Genomic DNA, 21,917 nt, shown 5'->3' on the forward strand with positions numbered 1-21,917 from the left:
AATTCATATTTATTAAAATCTCAAAATGTCTTTTAAATTTTGTAAGCTGACATTATTTTTGCGTTTTTTTCTGTGATAAAAAGTATTATGATAAAATAATAGGGATATCATTATAAAATAAAGACAAATACAATAGTATATTATAATGTATTCACACCTAATAAATAGTATAAAATGTTCAATTTAAAGGACATTATAATATGTTACCTAAAAACTTGAACGTCTATAATCCCTCAAGACGATAACACAAAGTGCGTTTTCATGTCTAGGAATGTCCGATAAACTTATAATAATAATATAAATTTGGTATATAGTCATTATTTATTATTATTTAAATACAATTAATGATATTGGCTTCTGCGGTAAAATACTGCAGTGTATGGTTGTTTTCACAAAAATCGTACCCATCCCTTTCGGCAGATTCACTTTTCAGCCAACATGATAAGTTTATTATATAGGTACTTGGTGTTATATATCTAGAAAATTATTAAAAATATAAGTTATATAAGATGTGTATGATATATAAATAAATAATAATAGTATATAATTGCTGTTAATAATATTATTAAAATATATAATATATACAATTATTAAAAATACAATAATAATATAGGTAGGTACATAAACATTTTTTTTCTAAGTAAATATTACATTTTTTGATTTAGCCGAAAAAGTAATGGTACGATTTTGATGGAAAAGAAAATTTACTGTTTTTAAATATGGTCGAAAGGTGACTAATAGTTTCCGCAGGCATGTTACTTCTATACATATTGTACCGAAACCGGGGGTGGATCTAGTATTGTTATAAAAGGGGTGCTACAATGGTTATTATTTCGAAAACTTATCAAACACAAAAATAATAATAAATAATGTAAATTTGGTCCGGGTTTAAACAAGAGGGGGCGCTATGATGCTGTAGCATGCGAGACTGGTCTAACCAAAATGCTTCCCCTGTATGCTATTAGGTACATTATTTGTTATTATTTTTGTGTTTGACAAGTTTCTTAAATAATATAACCATTGTAGCACCCCTTATAAAATAATTCTAGGTCTAATCCTTACCGAGGAAGAACTATTAAGGTTAACCCAGCCACGTTGTGAGGGGTTCTACATCATCATAGGCCATAGCACATTAGCAGTTAGCACCCCCTCTAGATCCACCCGGACCGAAGTACGTTGTTAAAATTTTGTTAGATAGGTATTAAATATTTGTGAAATTTTAATTTTGTAGGTACTACCTAAAAAGTAGCCATTAGATAAAAAATATTTTTGGTTGCCGCGGATATTGTAAATTATTATGTTTTAAAATAATATCAAGTTCAATTGCTTATTTAAGTTACCTGCGTTATGGGTATATTAGTTACACATATGTTGTATTTAAATGTACTGCAGGTTTAATGAAACATAATAATAAACAATGAATTCTACAGCAACTGTTGTAAAACAGTATTGTACTAAATTGTATTATTGTAAATTGGTCGAAAGCCCGTGTTGTTATATAAAATAAAAATAAAATAAAATAAAACTAATTAATGCCTGCCTAAAAAGTGAATTCCATAAATTATAAAAATTATATATATTATATACAATTAATATACAATATCAATAGAGACTGCAGTAACAATAATAACTATATTTTATTATTAATTATAATTTATGTGGAAATAATGTCATAGAAGTATGGTATCAAAAAAATGATACTTTTTTTTGAATGAAAATTAATTGCAGTAATCGATATATGATGATCTATGCGCATTGGCATTTGCCCTCATTACTCGTGTAGTCGTGTGTGAAGAAAAATATCGGATTAATATAAACGCGGAACATAATATAACTCGATAAATACATGACGTGACCTTTTTGTTATTTATAGTAAACTTTAAAACTATTTGGTACCTAGTCGTAAAACCGTTTTTTTTAGATATCTAACCATAGACTTCACAGCATATTGTGATAATAAAATCCCAAATGATCAACTCAATAGGCTTATAATTTGAATTATCGAAAGAACAAATATTAACGAATAATAATAATTGAAACAGTTTTAAAAATTGATTTATATCATAAAGTTTGAAGATCATAGTTCCTAAAAATACATTCAGTATAGTGTATAGAAATCTAATTGATACGTATGTTTTACGACCATGTCCAAGAAATGCGTGGACGAAACGATTTTTTTTTACATGTTAAGTTATTTTTAACTGTGTTATATAGAGTGTTCTGATATTCCGACCGTTACATAATATGCTAACTATTCAAATGTTCCAGCAGTCGTGTGATTACCGTGGTTATTCCTTGGATTCGCAGGTGTGGGCTAGGGAAAATCCATAAGTTGTCAATAATCGTTACATGCAGGTAAAACGGAATTGAACAGATTATAATATTATAATAGCCACAGAGTTCTTTAGTTTCAAATTTGCTTCATTCACGCAAATGTACAAAAACTTCAAAAATACCCTTATAATAAACTAGCTCTTTTATATCTTTTGAAACTATAATTTGGATAATATTATGATATCTCGAGTGTTCTATTCAAAAGCACCAAGTCACTTTTTCGATTATTTTACTAGTATTTTAATGCTAAAAACGTAATTCAATTTTACGCACTATGCCGCTGTCCTGTGGATGAATCTTTGGTGTTTTTTGATCAAGACTATTGTTAATGTAAAGTTTACCGGAATTGTATCATTTCAGAGAAGACCGGTTAAATTATTATTTTATTATCTTTATCGGTTGGCTTCTATGATTTTAAAAAAATGCTAATTTAGACTTTTAAATCACTCTTAAATAAACATCTACATGTTTGGTTTTTGGTATTTTTACATCGACATTTTTAGAAAAAAGACTGATTTAAAATGTGAAATCATATAGGACACAGCTTTATTATTATCGATGATTTAACGGAAAAGAAAGTAGAAACCCTAAACAATGAATACTTACCTAAATAGCTATAAATACTAAAACGATACAAAAATATTTTTTTTAGAAATCGCAAAAAATTCACCGATAAACATAATATATAAGTGTAGTCGTGATCGAACGGATCGCCTTGTACACACCTATATTACATCACATGGGCAAGGTACAACAAATAACAATCGTAGTAGATACTTTAACTAGATATATGTTATTATTATTATTAAATACTATAATACCACAGCGGCGGCGTTGGTGTTCAACCCCACCTCCGTCATTTGGCATTTTTTTCACCGTGTTTATGAAAACGTAATAACTAATAATTTTCTTATAAATCACATTATATGCATTGGTGAAAATAGGTGGAGAGGCTTTAGTCTGCCAAGCCCCCCCCCCCCCCCCCAATTTAAAAGTCAGTACTCACTTGGTACTGAACATATATCATTTTTAGAAAATATTATAGGATGGAGGGCTTTAGTCCCCCAAAAAATCAGGCTTTTGTGCCTATGATTATATTATGTGTATATTTTTCTTTTGAATCTCCTTCGCTCACAATTGGAAATTTCTGTGTACGGCATTGTAATACTGTAATAGGTACCATGTTTCAGTATACGCGTATACGGTATTATACGACGAACCACTCGTCGACGACCCATGTGCACATGGGACCGAGAGAAACTGCCGCCGGATCTATATATAGAAACGCCACTATGGCGGTGTTGTACGATCGGAGTCAAACGTTCAACCCGTCGGCGTCACCGCCGCAGCCGACGGCGACTCGGTACTTCCTCGGCCGCAGTAGTCCGCTCTGCCTGTCCCTCGCGCGCCCGCGTCAGATAGTCGTCCGTCCGATCCCTGTTCGATAAATCGCAAAAACGAGAGATTCCAGACGATCGTCGTCGTCGCCGTCGTTGGTTTTTATTTTTATCGTCCACTCCTTCGATTGCTTGCCGGTTTTTTTTTTCATTCGACCGATGTAATATCTCGCTGGTGGTTCGTTTAATTACATTACGCGCTTGGCTTTTATTATATTATTTACGTGTACATCACACAGAGAGAGAGAGAGAGAGAGAGAGAGAGAGTGAGAGAGCATGATAGTGAGGTGACAGAGAGACGACCAGACCGTCAGCCAGCCAGCACGCCCGTGCCCGTATATACGCACCGAGGAAACGACACTCCGCCACCGCTGCCTTTTGCGTGTCTAATACATTAATTGACAACGCCCTTAGTTAATCATTTCCTTCCTCTGGAGCACGCGACCTTTAACTCGTCTGCTGCTGCTACTACTACTATACACTGCTACCTACTCTTCGGTAATTGCATCGTATACACATATAATAATATTATATATCGTATAATATGCTGTGCCGTATTTTCGATCGAATAGCGATAATATTATACTGTGGCGCGGTACGTATAATATCGACGTGTCGTTTATGGAGAAACAAAAGTTGTAATAACTAAATTATATAACATAGTTTGACGTCTGCCAATTTGTTATAACGGTTAATCACTTTACATTTTTAATTACACTCCAATTCATCGTTTTAATAATTGATTTCATATTTTTAATCGGAAAACTACTGAAATATTGGCAGACAATACGGAACGCTGAATAATAAATTGTATACATAGACAACGCAATCGAGCATGATTTTTTAGTGCGTAAACGAAACGCTGCCGAGATGTGCAGTTATTGTGACGAGGTATAGCGATACAATACGGTTTTTTAATCGACGGAAAAACAGGTGGAAAGTACTACACCGGCTATGCGCTTATACCTATATATATATTATATACTCGCTTCACGCGGCGCAGTGAAATCGAGAGTGACTTACACTATTATATTATAGTTTCGTATTGATTTGTCATTACGAAAATAGGTGTTTATTTTCTCACGAAAAATGGCATCGAAGTTGCGTCCCATGGCAACATATTATATTAATCTACAGCTGCAGTGTGTCTAAAATCAAAAGTAACGTTTAAATATTTTTTGTGAAATCGCGTTTGGAATCTTTAGGATTTGAGTTTTTTTGTCTGAATATTTAAAATCAACTGCACTTAATTATGTTATCAAGCTATTTTACGTTATTTCATAGTTTATGTAATGTAAACATAATATTATAATGTTACGTTAAAGTTTTCATACTCACCTAAACTCTTTCCGTGGACTTAAATATCTAATCGTGCACTATAAAAAAAACAGTCATGTTTTTGGGAATACCCCTATGGTTTTGCCATTTTTTTGGCACGTGATTGAGTAATACAAACTCAACTCTCAATTCATGAGAAAATAATATAATACACTAATGTAGTTGAGGTAATTTAAGCTCCACGTTAGAATTTAAGAATATATTATATAGTACACTAATCGCGTTGTTTTAAACAAAAAACTTAATATATCAGCACGTTTTAAAAATTCAAAATTTTACTCGTTCGCGTACAAAGTTTTGAAACTCAACGATGAATCGGAAATGATTTAGTTTCAAATAATGTGTAAAAATGAATATAATTTGTTCGCTTCATATCCAAATGACGCAGTCGGTTCGTGAAATTATCCCGATTCGAATCGAAGGTCGTTGCACAAAAGCATTTTATATTGTTTACAGTTACCTTGTGACTGTTTTGACATGCTGCGGCATCACGTGTATATAGCAGCGTTTCTATATAATATATATTATATTATTATAATAGCCTAACCGTAATTTCCAACACTGTTTCAGGCGCGGTATCATAACCGACGTGCGGCCGCAGGTATATATACACGGTCATCATGACGGAGCGCCGTCATCGCCATTGAGGCCCATCGTCGTCACCGCCGCTATAGCAGTGTCGTGTCCAACACGCCCCGACGGTCGCGCCGACCGCCGAAGAATCGCATGACCGCCGCTGCAGTCGTCGTCGTCGTCGGCTGAACGGTACACGGCCGGGTTCGGCGAGCGATGACCACGACAGCAAACCACCGGGCCGCCGCAGGAGGTAACATGGCTCCCGAACCAGAGGAAGACATAGCGGCCATCGCCAAACAGATATCGGACCACGCGGAGGCGATATACCAGACGTGGAAGGCCCGGGGCCTGGCGCCCAACGAGATACTGACGTGTCACCGCGACTCGTCGGCCGCAGCCGACAAGTTCGGCTCGGCGCTGACGCCGCAACCTAAACTGCCGGCAGACGTGACTGCTCCGGCCCACCATAACCGTGGCACGCAGCTGATGGCCGACCCGAACAGCACCAACAACCTGGAACGGCTGGTGAACAAGTTCGTGGTGGAGGACAAGGCCCGGCTGCAGGCGGCCCGGCAGTCGCGTTCGCTGTCGCCCAAGCCGTTCGCATCGTCCATTCAGTACGCGCTGCAAAAGTTTGAACAGAAGGCTTCCTCGTCCACCAGCCCCGTCCCCGAGCACCTGCAGCCACAGCAACAGCAACTACAGCAGCAGCAAGCCGCCGCTATCAAGCAAAACGTCGGCGGAGGTGGTGCCGCCAAAAGGTATTGCAGCAAGCCGTCGCCGATGCGGAACTATGTGGCGTCGCCGGACGCAGATGACAATAAGGGCGTGGACGGGCCCGCGTGGCCGTTTCGGAACGGTGGCAAATCGGCAGCGGTCCAGTCGCAGCAGAACACCTGTGATTTTATGGACGAGGTGGCCAAAGAGGAACAGCGGTTGATCGACGCGCTCAAGAACGGGTCGGTGGTCGAGAACAGGAAGCCCGAAAAGCCGGCCGTGCCTAGCAAAGAGGGCGTCCTGTTGCGATCGGCCGCCGGGGGTTACGATGCGGCGGCGACCGGCCACCGTTCCAAGCCGGAGTTCCTCATCGGGCTGTCCGCGCTCAGCTCGGCCCGGCGGAACCAGCACGCGCACCGGCAACAGGAACAGGTGCCGCATCCCGAGCTCACCGATCACCAGCGAGCCAACATCCGGTCCAATCACCACCAGTCCAATCCGGTTCGGCCGTTTTTAACACGTGGTTCAGTCGCCGAGCGTGTGCTCATATTCGAAAAGTGTCCGACCGAACTGATGAAGAACTCAGCCGTCTGCAATTCTTCATCGGTTCATTCGTCGTGGAAGAACATCGGCTCGGATGTGCACAGCAAAATCCAAGTGAGTTCATTGTCAAATAAATTATACAAAAAATAGACATATAAAACATTATATTTTGATATGTCCTATTGTTAATTGTATTTAAAATTTGGATTTTCCAAAACCATTTTATGCGAGCACTGGGTCGAGGGGGAATAGCTTACTAATTGCAAAGTCAATAGATTGTCTTGTTCACATTAATGATGAAAATATTTTCTATTTTACTCATTGCGTATGACTATAATATCTATAATGAATTTGATATTCAACTATTATTGATATTTCGATTGAAATCATAAATTGAAGTTTTAAAAACTTATTTTTATGCGCTAAATTCGGAAATCGATGCAGTAGAAAGATATTGTCTATTAAAGTCATATTTTTCAATCAAAATATGTTTGTTTTTACGAGTTTTAGTAGCCATTTTCCTATAACAGTCCTGCTGTTATAGGTATTTACGAACATTAATTTTTATCTATAGGACGTGTAGAATTGGATAAAAATAATATTAAACCATAGTTTCAACATAGGTTACGCAACGTAGGGATTGTGAAGCTTTTGTCAGAGTTCGGTACATCGGGGTGCGATTTTTATGCACGAGGCAAAAGTATCACCGCGTGGCTTGCCGCGTGCTCATTCCCACGGCGTGAGGCTCTTTTTATACGAATAGGTATATTATGCGGCGGGATATAGGATTATTTGAAGCAATTGCTTCATGTCTGAAATGGGTGGGTGGTTGTGTATAAACATATATATTATCTTAAGACATCAACACAAATATCATGGCAAATATTATAATGAATAATTATTAATAGCCCCTGCTGCTAATTTTGGTTTAATGAAGGGTGCGGCGGTAAAAATATTTAAAATATACTATAATATACTTCAAAGTCTCCACAATTTCGCGCTGCCAGGGCCATGGAACCTTATTACTTATAACGTGTATCAAATAAGTTATTCCAGATTGGGTGGTGATATGATGATGAGGTAAGTGACTTGAGCACACCCAAGAACCACTTTATCATGAGTTCGGTTCGAAGTTATTCTGTCCAGTCATTATGTGACGACGGGCAAGTGGTACATATAATATATAGTATAGGTGCCCATTTACAGGCACGTAGCCATTATTTTTCTAAGGGGGCATTTTAATTTTATATTTAAATATCACCAAGGGGGCGGGGGGTCAGTGCATACTCTTTGTTATAGTAATCAATATTCATAATAATATCAAATACGGGTAGAATAACTATATGATAACATATTTTTTCGATGCCTATCAAAAGCATATAAAAAAAAATATGTTTAATAAATAACATTTTTATTTAAGTACAGCTGACGAGGAATGTTACAACATCCATAACACCCCTGACTACTCAACTGCCTACTTACGGTGTGGTGTGTAAAAACGGTGTATTAATTATTATTGACGGATGCGCTTTTCCGCCCGCTACAGTTTATATACCCTGCAAAACGTATATGAACATGACATCACAATGTCGCGTTCATATTGTATTATTATACGCAATGTACCTACCTACCTATTACATGCTATGCCGTCTGCAATAAGAGTGAAAGCAATAAAGAATGAAAATAACGAGACTACAAAATGAGTGAATTGTTTTTTTTTTTTTGATAATTTAAAATGTTATATGACTGTTGTTTGCTCAGGTCTTGTAAAGTTGTATTCAACAACCTGGAAGCGTATAACATAAGCACTATAAAAACAAAAAACTTTATTTAAATAGTAAAAACGATAAATGACAAACATTCAACTATTCAAACAAACAAGTTTCAATAATTATAATACAACGTCAATATTGGAATATTTAAAAGGGGTACCTATGTATAATTTTTCGTTACAAGTTTATAGAACACAAACATTTTTGATATTTAAAAAAAACACAAGATGGTAAATATAGTGATCATGTTGTTTTGATTATTTTTACAAAATATTATTTTTATATGGTTTTTGTTACATTTCACGATCAAAATTAATTTAAATTGTTTAATATAATTTTCTGCTGTATTTGTTTTTGAGCGAGTTGTGCAGCCGTTTGCTCTTTTTGTATTCGCGGTTTTGATTTCGCTCATTTGACGTTGAACCCTATTGTATAATACTATATATATATATATATATATATACACTTCTACACCGTGTACACATCGCGATTGTGTTGTTATAATACGATGTAGTTGTACCTACCTACTACAGGACTATAGCTCGCGTGTATTACGTATTTCGTATCGCGGTAGGTAAACGGTTAATGGACGCCGTCGGATTCTGCCGCGGCAGAGTTAAAAAGTGGGTTTTCATTTTTTATCACATATTATATTAAAACAGAGCGAGCAATCGCGCTATAGATGTCGGCGTCGAACGCGCCGCGGCGGAGGGAGAATGTTGCAAGGCAGGTTTTTATTATATTTTACTATTTCATTTTACAAAGTCACAAGTGAATGTGTTCCACCACAGTCGCTGGGTCAACATGTGTTCGGTTTAATAATAGTAATAATACATCGTCATAATAATAATAATAATATAATATAATAACGCAGCCGCCGCAGTCGGACGCGTCAACGCGTCGCGCGCTAACCGCTGCAGAACCGGAGTGGTGCGGCCTTCGTCGCGCACAATAATAATAATAATAATAATAATAATAATAGTGTTATGATAATAACGATGCGAGTTTGGCGAGTGGAAAAAAGTCGTCCGGTCAGATGTTCGCGTACGGCTTTTGTGTCGCGACCTCCGCTCGACGCGGTCTCGCCGTCGCGCGTACGTTCTGCACTGCAATAATACATAATATTATGTACAATATTATCGTATGTTGCGGCGTTATCGCGGCCGTCATCGGTTTACCGCGTTTTTATTAGTTTGTTTTTATTCAGCATTTCGCTTGTTGTTCTTCTCTTTTAATTGTTTACTAAGGTCGTTTCGTTTTCGTATATCCGCGTAAATTATATACCGTCGCGGCGGCGGTGCCGTTTCGCGCGTGGGCTCGCCATTCCGCGCAGTCCTCCGCGGTCGACCGACGACGACGGCGATATAATACTAATTTAACACTCGTTTGTGCGATATCGTCGTCGTCGTGTGCACTTGCGACGCTCAAACGCGCGGATCCCGTCCGCGTGACTTAGGCCGCTCAAACGCGAATCCCGTCCGCGTGACTTGCGCGCCCCCCTCAGATGCGCCTCCCGCCGCGGCCCGCGTGACTTACGCCGCGACTTTTGCAGTATGCACCGGACGTGCATCCGCCGCCGCGGTGTGAGATATGTCGTCCGGACACTATGGTGACGAGCGTACGGTCTTGGTGCTACGCCTGTCAGGTGCTAGTGTTGCAAAGGCACGACGGTTCAGGCGTCGGGGACGATGATCCGGTTCACGAGCAGCCCAGGTTTCCGTACAAACCTTGGAAACGGCGATTGCCCAGGTCTTACAACAAGGTTGGTGATACCGCATATGGTATATTATGGTATCCGGTAATATAATATTATGTAGACGTACGCGTGCCATATAAATCGAATATCGTTTTTGTTCAAAATCGCCTGCAATACGATTTCCTTACAACTCGTAGATTCGCGGACGGCAGTGACTTTTAATAATAATAATAATAATAATAATAATAATAATATAATAGATTACATAAAGCCCACGACGAATCGTTTACGGCGGAGGTTCGTTTGTTATTTTTTGTATGTATTTAATTGTCCGTGTCCCATTCCCCACAGCCCATTTATATTTTGCAGTTGTCAACGAATGCGACCAAAACGTTAATGTCCTATACGTGTTTTGGGCATATTATTATATACTTATATAACGACACAGCTGTCCGGCAGCGGTCGTCATGTCCGTTATACAGAGTGATGCCATGATCCTGTCTTTGTCCTCGTACATATCCGCCCGCCCGCCTACTATATGGATAATAAAAAAAATATATATGAAACAGGCGTACACTAATATGCCCGCCTCCACGCTCGTAACTATATAGGTACATGATGCGATGTATCGCGGTGTATATACATCATCAAACATTACCTATGTTCAATGGAGACTAACACAGACCGTATTTTTTGGCCTACCTGTATATATATACTACTTACCTATACGAGTTGTGTACTCGTATTTAAACAGGAACAAAGATTTCATTTAAAGCTTGGGTAAACTCGCGAAAGTCATCGGCCGCGGGGCAAATACGGACGCTATCTACAGTAGGTATATTAATGTAAATTATTGTGGTACGAAATTCGTGTGTTTCGACGAGACGAAAGAATCGTTTTACTGTGCGTAATTTGTACGAAACAACAATAGCGATCTAATCGAGTCTGCAGCCTGGATATGTAATATTATTATTGTATAGGTATAATATATATAGTTTAAACTGACTACGGCGGTACGGTTTGTTTTGCTTGCAAAAAGGGCGCGGACGTATTACGAATAGGCACGAACGATGTAGACTTCATGGTCATCGCTACATTACAGCGGCTACCTTCATCATTACGATTACGTATACCTATTTGATGCATACATCATACGTATATAACTATATATGTATATTGTCTAATACAATAAGCACACTGCAGCTGCAGCAGCTGTCCACGTAATTTTCGAATCAAATGAAATGTCCGAATGCCTTTGCGTCGACTGCGATACATATCGGATATGTACTTGTGTACGCGGCCAACTCGAGGGGGAGGTGGTCTTAAGTTTTCGAAATTCGTTCGTTCGCTTGTAATGCGTAGGTATAATATAATAATATTATTGTCGTTCGAATCGTCATTGTACTCATTTATACGCACAATACATGCATATATAGATAGATAGATGGATGCCTAATACCTATATACTATACGACTCCTATATGCATATATTATTATTATAATTGAAGTTTGTAATATGCAATATTATTTCAATTCAATAATATGCGTTCGTCAAAATGCCATTTCCACGGGTCTTGCGGACTGCGGAGAAACCCATTCGAACCAAAATCAAGAATTGTTATACATACGTGTCGACGTATTTCGCTACTATTTCGATATCGTGTGAAAATCGAGTTGTGTTTGCCTCAACTCATAGGCATATGTTCTTTTCGTGTATACCGTGTTACTTTATTACAGTATATTGTATTACTTTTTATTACCATAATATTTCGAATGCGGCTCTACGCGTCCGTTTGTAGGTACCTATATAATATTATGTTATTGAGTAATCGGCGGATTATGTAAAACGAAATCGCTTCGCGTCTTTAGGTCACGTACAAGATCGTTTTTAAAATAATTGATAATGGACCCCCCCCTCTCAACCACCATACGCACGTATTGCAGTCTGCAGACGCACGACACCCGGTTCTTATAATATATAAATCTAAATAAATCTGTATACATATATATATATAACGAGTGTACCTATTATTATGTACATATTAATTATTATTATGAATTCAACGCGTGCAGGACGAACTCTTCGTGTTATAATAATATTATAATCAACATATTATTATGGACGCGGTGACGTAGTCGTGAGCTTGTTTTTCGGTGGCAATAATATTATGTTGTCCCTCGTAATGTAATCATAGTCTGAGGTCGTGAGTTGTTATCTCTGTTGAAGTATATAATATATACTATTATGTAAATAACATATAATTCAAATTTGTAGTATGTATATATGTATAGGTAATAGGTATATTATATTTACGACGATTCGTTATCGTTCCGATTCGTGACTCGTGTATTGTATAAAATCATATATATTTCATTCTAAAAATTAATGTCAATACCTTCCTACATTTAAATGTGCTTAAAAAAATGTTACTTCTAAGGGTAGGCTGGACAGGATGGTGATATGGAAATTTGGGGAGGTTTTCATAAATTGGGCCGATATTTTGGTGATATTTAGACATTTAGGAACAATACTAGATAATTAGGGCAATTCTTCCAGTTTCATGGGTCCTATTTACAGTCCGCCATTGATTGAGACACACAAGTCGTGGGGGGGGGGGGGAGAGAAAAAAGTGTTTTCTCCAAACTATTATACTAGACAGGATCGTGTTAATAATCGATCCTATCGTTTCAGAACTACTCGAAGGAAACCAATCAGAAACCTGGAGCGCCTCCACCGCACACTACGTTACAGAGACATACAAAGGCCAATCGTAACGTATTCATTCCTAGGTATACTAACGCATTCGTTTTTGTGTCGTAACGACACTCGATGTTATATAATATAGGAGGCGTATTGAATTCAACTTTTTGTTTTAGATTCTACTACCCATTCGGCAAGCCCGAGAGTCAACAGCAGTGGGATACGATCGTCAAAACAATCACAGATTTCTTTATGTCGTTGCCGAATTCACAAGCTTCGAAACATCATTTCGGTCAAATCGCAAAGGTAACCATAATAATAATCATAATAATTTTTTATACGATATTTTAATATTGTCGTCTTTGTTCGTGTTACAGTTGTGTAATTGTCCGCTTTATTGGAAGCAACCTCTGTTCTTTGCCTGTGGCGGGGACTTGTCAAGTACCATAGACGTAAATACCTTCCTTAATTATTGGAAAGAGTAAGTTCATTGTTGTCATTATTATTATTAAACACTCATAATAATAATGAATTGATTTTTTTCTCAGCGTGTGGTCTTCTTGTCACGACTTGCCATCGATATTCATACGCATATTGGCAAGAAACTCAAAAAAACAAACATTATCGCCGGAAAACTTCATCTTATTAGTCCAAGATGTGGTCGATTCGCATCCCGGTTTAACATTCCTGAAAACTGCGCCAGAGTTCCATTCTAGATATGTTCACACGGTAATTAAAACATTATACAACCAATTTGTTTTATACTTAAACAAATCGGTCCTTCAAAAAGTTACTTTTTGTTTGTAATTCAATTTTAAATATTAATAAACATAATATATAGATGCAAATATACAACTATTTAAACCATTTCTGGAAAGAAGTATTAAAAAAAAAAAAAAAAAATACAATAAGCTGTCTTTTATTATTTTTACTTAAAATCAATTTTAAAATTATTTTTAATGCAATAATAATAGATAATAAAAGAGTTTCAATAGGCGATAGTAGTATAATAGTATATAATCATACTAGAACAACTGGTGACCAGATGTTGTGGTTAACAATTTATTTTAAAAGCTGTTAATCAACATTTTTATTCTTAATTAGTATTTAACTATTAATATTTTAAATGAACTACTAAAAAACTATTTAAATAAAATTTCTCAAGTGTTCAAGACATATTACAAATCGACCAATACTTTACATTTTTGTAAATTTTAAATTCCAGGTAATATCAAGGATATTCTACAGTGTTAACACATCATGGAGCGGTGATCTTAGTCTAGCAGAAATCAGACGATCAGATCTAATTCGAGTCATTGACCTATTAGAAAAAGAAGAAGACATCAACCAAGTGACTGCTTACTTCAGTTATGAACATTTCTATGTCATATACTGTAAGTTCTGGGAGTTGGACCGTGACCATGATTTATTTATTAGCAAAACCGATTTAGCCAGACACAGCGATCATGGTTAGTTTTATGTGCATAGATATTATGTGCAGAGTATTATAGATTATTTGACTTGTTATAATTTATGTAATGCATTATATTTTATATTTTTTATAGCTTTGTCCACAAGAATAATTGACAGAATATTTTCTGGGACTGTCACTAAGAAAAAGCAAAAGAATTCTAATAATAATTATATGGAAGAAAAAATGAGTTACACTGAATTTGTTTGGTTCTTAATGGCTGAAGAAGACAAACGACATCCTAGAGCAGTTGAATATTGGTTTAGGTAAGATAAATACCAAAATATATGTTTAATATGTTAATGCCATGCTAAACATCATTTGGATATACATATAACTGTTATAGATGCATGGATATTGACGGTGATGGTTATTTGTCAATGTACGAACTTGAATATTTCTATGACGAGCAATTGCAAAGAATGGAAAGCATAGGAATTGAATGTCTACCATTTGAGGATTGTTTGTGCCAGGTATAAAATTTAAATACATATTGTTATAAGCATCTTTTTTAAAAATCATTGTTTACACCATTGTCATTATTATAAATTAATTTAGATGCTTGACATGGTTAAACCTAAGTGTTGTGGCAAAATATCATTGGCTGATCTCAAAACATGTAAAATGACTCCGATATTTTTTGATACATTCTTTAACCTTGAAAAATATCTGGATCATGAACAACGTGATCCATTTGCTTCACAGAGGGATAATGAAAATGAAGTAAGGAAAATATAATTCAATTTAGTTTTAAACTGTTATTCGTTATGTATTTATATGATAATGTATAATTTCAAGCATAACGAAAATGGGAATAAATATTATAAGGTCAGTTATCTTAATCTTTATAGGTTGTTTGAGTTGTCAGGTTAAATCTTATATTTATTAATATGTACATAGTCTAATGCTCATTAAGTTTATGAATCATTTTGTTGTTTCAGGCATCAGACTGGGATAAATATGCTGCTGAAGAATATGAAATGTTAGTAGCTGAAGAAGGTGGAAATGATGCACCAGAAGAAATGTAAGTATTTTTTATGTATTATATTAATGTGACCAATGGATTCTTTACGGAAATCTGGGCATTGTTTTCAACTTTCCATTACCACCTAAATATTATAAATAAAAAAAAAAATTGGTGGTAATATTATTACAGAATAACTGACGAAGACATTTGAAGGAAGAAATATATATGACAGTGGTAAGTGTCTGTGGTCTGTTGTGCCGTCCTCCACTGTTGATTAGCACAATCCTATAATTTTGTAACACACCCTTTAACTAGATCATTCCTTACAATTGTTTTATTTTTTTTGTATAACCACTGTAGCTCTAATCACCTCACCGTAATAACACCATTTTACTGTTGTACAAAGACTGTTGTGTTTTATTCTTCTGTATTATAGTTCTTAATGATTATAGTTATAATATCATTAATACCATAATTTTTTTTTAGAAACGGAACTGATATTGAAGATATCCTGTCACCCAATTTGGATGATGTATTGAAATCATGTACGTTTAATAAAATATCCAATCAGCCTAGAGTTTTGGTCACCGATTTCTCTTCACCGTCTACTATGTATGATGATAATGATTCGTCTGACTATGCTGGCGATAGCGACGATGACATTTAATTTATATACTCAATAATAATACATAATAATAAGTTATACATAATAATAAAAATAATAATAATAATAATTGTAGTAATATTTTAGTAACACAACCACATTATTTCTTTGTGACAATGGGAATTGCTGACATTATTATACCAAAGAATATAGTTGCTCATATTGTCCTCTTGTTCCCATGTTTTTCTTCTGTTGTTTACTTAAACTTTTAAATACATAATTTTTGGCAAAATGTTACATAACATTAATTTATGTGCGTGTTTTTGTTGATAGGCTATAGCCTGAATATGGTCATTATTATTTTGTTTTATTTATGAAAGATTAATCGTTGTTGTTTTCAAAAATGTATAAAGCATTATAAAAGGTGTCTAAAATTGCGCCATGTACCAGATTTTATATTTGTCATTATTATAATTTTTTTGTATGAAATTTATAAATTGTAAATAATTAATTCAATTTTTAACTAGTTAAATTAATTTTAAATACAAGTAGTTTATTTATAATAATGTAAAATATGATTAAAAAGAAAAAACCAAAATATCTGTTAAATATGTTATACGAATCTTATTGAAATAGTTTTAAGAGTTGTGTCCGTTCTGTTATAAAAAAACCAAATTATTAACATAGTCTAGTCGAAAATAGATCGTTATTATAGTATGTACTAATAATAATGACATTATTTATTAATTACATATTTTTAAAAACAAAATCGTATGAAATATTAAAATCTAATTTTCTCTTTCTTTTATTATGTGTTTTATTATGACAATTAAAAACCTAATCTATCATACTTGTATGTACTTATATATTTTAATCTAATATTTAAATATTTATTTAATTATTTAAAAAATATCTATATTAAATGTGTAGTGTTTCGACGCAACTCATCACAAGTGATATTTACTCACATTTTTAATCTTCTAATCAATTACCATTGATTTTTTCAATGGTTAAAAAAATCCTGATCGTAGAATTTTTTAATTATCCTCGATGACTTTCAAATAGATCTTCACCTTATTATAATTATACATTTATACATGTTTAAGTATACAGCTACAGCATTATTCAACAATATTTTTACCTAATAAAAAAAAAAAATTAATCTACAATTCCTATAATTTTTTGTATTTAGAATTATCGTTTGACAGTTCTTGTGATTTGTTTTTTTGACATTTACTCACTAGTAGCACAAATGCACTGTAATTAATGCTTACCCATGTATGTTAAAAAATTACTTAAAGTAGTCTTCTTCCAATAGTTTATGACTTAATATTAAAAATCAAACATATTTTTATGTTTTGTAAAATTATGTAAGCAATTGTATGGTTGTTCATCCGTTTATAGTGATAAATAAAAATTAACAAAATTATATATTTAAGCGTTTCAACCCTGTTTTTCATGCATTTTCTTCAATTTGCAATATCTGATTACCAAAGCATGCACATTTCTAAATTATACTTATGTATATAACTTTGAACACAACATAATAAAATTATATATAGATATAACAATAATTGAAGTCATAAATAATTGTATACAATATTGTTATATCATTGAATTTAAATTTAACATATAAATTACAGTGACCCACTCTACCCCTACAGTGGAATGGTACCCACTTTCCCAATTGAATTATTATGTATATCTTATGTTATATTAAGTTCGATAGGTAAAAGGCCGGAATTCGGATATTTACTGCTAGACGCTAGTAGTATCATTGATTATACATAGTTATATATAGTTATATATAGTTATACTTACTATGTATAATCAATGGTAGTATCTATATACCAATATCTGTACTTTTATTGTAACATACATAGTGTACAACGATCTAACTAAAGTTTAGTTACTAGTGGTTTAATTGTCTAGTCACTATCATACATTTTTTAATTTTTGAGCTAAAATTATTAAGGTATTAGTTTTAACTTTTAAGTTCCTAAGTATTATGTGCCCTTTATAAACACTGGTGTAATATTCATTGATCATTGTGTGTAAAATCCCAGATAACAATTTTTTGTTTAATAATATTGTTATAACATTATAATCACGAATAATATTAGTATAACGCCATTATAATACTATTATAACATTGTCATTACAAAATGCTGTCCGGGATAAGACTACGATAAGAGACTGTAAGATTTTTTTGTATCATGTCGTAATTTGTTTGTTCCCTTATTAGCGTTTTAATTAATACGCATAATATTAGAATAGGACAACACAACAAATTTGAGTACAGCAATTTAAATTTTGTATTGTTAGGTTTAATTATTTGACCGCATTTACTATCAAATTTAAAGGTAAGAACATAAAATATGTTCTGAAAACATTATCTGTTTTTTTACATTAGCGTTTTTTAATAGGTACCTATTTTATTTTAAAGCAAGGTATGAACATTTTTAAATTCTGATAATTCACATACACGATGGGTACCTAGGTATATCATAATGTTTCTGTAAACAATTAAAATATTGAAAAAAAATTTCATGTAAAACAATAAATAATTACCAATACCATATTATTCCCATATTGAACTTTTAAGTTTGATAATTGTCAATTCATTTTAATACAAAAACTAACAACACAAAATTGGAACTGCTAGGAGGTATGTTGGCGACATCAGCTGAAGGCTTTTTCAATACATATATTTTACTTTTTTTGAATTTTGAAGTGGAAGGATTTTAGAGTGAACTTCAAAACTAAGCTAGATAGTTATTCCATCGTTGAGTAACAATTTTTCAATAAAATAATTAAGAAAATGTTAGTTTTAGCTAGGGAAGGGATTGAACTTGTTTTCAAAACGACGTTTATGTAGAAAGAGCTTCTTCTGACTGCTAAAATTCTGCTTTACAAATTATTTAAATGATGATGTATACTTTGATAAAAATTTGGAAAATGTTACTTTTTTTCAAACTTAGGTACTGGTGACACCTGTTAAAGGCTTTTTTTCAATACAAATTTTATTTTTTTCGAATTTTGTAGTGTTAGGATTTCCAATGAACTTCTTAACTAAGCTAGATGGTTTACGGCATCTTAAAGATATTTTCAAAATTTTTCAGTTTTTTTCTATAAATATCAATACACTGTGTTTAGCCGTATCAAACAGATTAAAAATGTAATAAAAGGTTTTTTTATTAAAATAATAATTAAAATCTATACACATTTGGTACAATAAATAATTTTGATTAAAGATAATTATATATACATAGTGAGACTAACAGATATTGGGAGGGCACTCAGTACTACCCAGCAGATTAAATTAGGAGATCTCTAGGCCAGGATCGTTTAAGACAATAAAAGGTTCGTGATAAATTATTTTAATAGTAGCTTAAAAGTATTAAATATACCTGTATATTTTCACAAGCATGATTTTTTATTAGCGTTTAAAGTTTAATTTTGACAAATATTTTAAAATTATTTTGTAGGTAGTACAAAGTGGGTAATACATTTTTGTAAATAATCGTATATAATATTATCAAATGTTAAATTGCCCAAAAAAAAAAAACCGAACTCAATGAGTTATGTTACTGTTGGGAATACTTTATAATTAATTAAATTAAATTTAAAAAAAAAAAACACATCGTTTTACCTACATTATTTGTGCTCAAATCGAACATCCTACAGCACCGCCATCTATCTATTTGCACTTTTGATGAACATTTGTTTAGAACCACTGTTTACTTTTGTCGCTAGTTGGCGCCAATGTATGGGTTATTTTGTTTTCATATCAAGCCCAAACAATGTAATATGTAGTAATAATATTATGTTTTGTGTGAATTATTTTACTACGAAAAACTGAATAGCCTGAAATTTATGTGATCGCTAGTTTTGCAGCTGCGAAATTTACGTAGACATGTCGGGTTAATCATTAGGTTAATTTGACAATATCACTTATTATGTGTAAAAATAATTAGGCACTGCAATTATAGGTATCTACTTTAAATATTTTATTACAAATTATTTTATACATGTATGCACTCAAATGTTTGTAAATATTATGATTAATAATATTATATTTAATTTAATCCGCATTCTGCATAGGTACACAGTTTCGTTTTCCGTTGGAACTGAACTTTATTGTTTTATTATATTATTATATAAACAAGTTGGGAAAGCAAAAAATTTAAATAATGTGGTACCTCTAATAATAGTCTGAATCAAAAGTAAAAAATTCCCAGTAGTTTTCAAAATTGTCAGGAAAAACAAAATTTGGATAAGGTAGGTACTATATTATGTTGAGATCGAAGCACTCCTTCTGGTAGAAATTTTGTATACAGGTTAAAAAAAAAATGAACACCATTGTAAAACCATTAGCTTCCTAGCTCTGTTCAGAATTTTAAAAAAAGGGCGAAAAAAGGTAACCGATGTTCTGCTGTACTATACAGTTATTAGGCGTTGATTGAACCTTGTCATTGGGTAAGTCACTGTAATGGTAAACAGACACTTTGTACGGTCTATTGTTTAAAATGCTTAACGCGGACACTATGTACTATTATATACATAAAGTATAAAGTATAGTAATATACTTAAAGTTATATACCTAAGTTAATAATACTATCTATTATATATGCCAAATTGTATTAAAAATGTTATAAATATTATCTGGTAAATCTGGGGAAGCATGGGTACCTACATATAGATCGATAATAGTTTATCATTATACGTACATATTTCACAATCGCGAAATATTATCGAAATATTTATCATTTGCATTTATCGCTGAAATGTAATTATTAGTTGAAACATATTTATATTGTACGCATTTTTAATTTACTTTAAAACTGAAATATAATACAATTTATTAAGATTTATAATCATATTGTTGATTGTTTGTTTATTTTGATTATTATTAGTATACAATAGCTATAACAATTTACTACTCATTTTTAATTTTTCTATTTTAATAATTGACATTATATATACTTACTACTTAGGTATATAACTTATATTTATAATATAATACTTTATGTATATAATAGTACAAAGTTTCCGCGTTCTGCAATGTACCTTTATACACGACCGTACAAAGTGACCTAGAACCGTAATGTACCTACCTATGTATGATGAATCATTGCATTCGAAAAACGATTTTGAGTGAAAACGGTCTGTCAGCCTATACATATTACTTTAAGTATATCTTAAGATATATTAATTATATTATTATTATTATAGGTTGCATTAATTCTTCCGAAAACATTGCATTTGAAAATATAGCTGCGTACCTCTGTATAAAATATAATTGTATATACGTTAAAAGTTTCAAGTACCAAAGAATGAAATTTTTTAATTGAAGGGAAATAATTAAAATCGTTATTCTTCGTTTAAATAATTAAATATCAGCTAATCTCTTCAAGATTATGACTTGAAATGGTTTATGTAAAATTGTGTTTATATACATTTATTTAGATTTTTTAGTTATTGTATGAACTTCTTATAAGTTAGTAGTAACCTTTATCAAAATTGCAAACCTTATAGCTATAAAAATTTAACTTTTCACGCATTCTTAACTATACAATATAATTTGCACATTTTTGTAAATTTACGAATTTTGTCAAAATTTAAATTTTAAACGACTTTTAAAAAAAAAATCATGCTTATGTAATATTTTTAAATAGCTATAACAAAAACGTATAACGAAGTAAACCTTGTAATATATTTTCAAATCTTAGTAAATATCGTAGAATATTTAAAATGTTAAATATGCATTTTTAACTACAAAATAAATTGCAAATTTTTGA

General features: G+C 33.3%; 1 protein-coding gene across 4 annotated transcripts; it reads left to right on the top strand.

The window, feature by feature from the left end:
* Window positions 1-3,730: 3,730 nt before the first annotated feature.
* LOC100162850 (serine/threonine-protein phosphatase 2A regulatory subunit B'' subunit alpha) lies at window positions 3,731-17,547 on the top strand. Of its 4 annotated transcripts, XM_016800444.2 has the most exons (14): window positions 3,731-4,229; window positions 5,640-7,019; window positions 13,066-13,163; window positions 13,251-13,380; window positions 13,452-13,555; window positions 13,623-13,803; window positions 14,300-14,543; window positions 14,640-14,811; window positions 14,892-15,018; window positions 15,104-15,268; window positions 15,344-15,373; window positions 15,487-15,569; window positions 15,702-15,746; window positions 15,999-17,547. In XM_016800444.2, exons 2-13 carry the CDS (start codon window positions 5,859-5,861, stop codon window positions 15,721-15,723), a joined length of 2,517 nt encoding a protein of 838 aa, XP_016655933.1. In that variant the 5' UTR covers window positions 3,731-4,229; window positions 5,640-5,858; the 3' UTR covers window positions 15,724-15,746; window positions 15,999-17,547. The 4 variants fall into 4 exon arrangements, with proteins under 4 accessions (XP_016655933.1, XP_016655932.1, XP_003241158.1 ...); XM_016800443.2 differs by lacking the exon at window positions 15,702-15,746 and having other exon boundaries at window positions 3,733-4,229; XM_003241110.4 differs by lacking the exon at window positions 15,344-15,373 and having other exon boundaries at window positions 3,735-4,229.
* Window positions 17,548-21,917: the final 4,370 nt, after the last annotated feature.

Source organism: Acyrthosiphon pisum, chromosome A1, assembly GCF_005508785.2.
Source record: "Acyrthosiphon pisum isolate AL4f chromosome A1, pea_aphid_22Mar2018_4r6ur, whole genome shotgun sequence".
Lineage (NCBI taxonomy): Eukaryota > Metazoa > Arthropoda > Insecta > Hemiptera > Aphididae > Acyrthosiphon > Acyrthosiphon pisum.

Excerpts from the sequence above, each read along its gene's own strand:
- LOC100162850 (XM_016800443.2), top strand. The coding sequence starts at position 5,859 with ATGACCACGACAGCAAACCACCGGGCCGCCGCAGGAGGTAACATGGCT. Across the intron at positions 13,804-14,299 it reads ATTCTAGATATGTTCACACG|GTAATATCAAGGATATTCTA; the intron begins GTAATTAAAACA and ends TTTAAATTCCAG. Across the intron at positions 15,374-15,486 it reads ATGGGAATAAATATTATAAG|GCATCAGACTGGGATAAATA; the intron begins GTCAGTTATCTT and ends TTGTTGTTTCAG.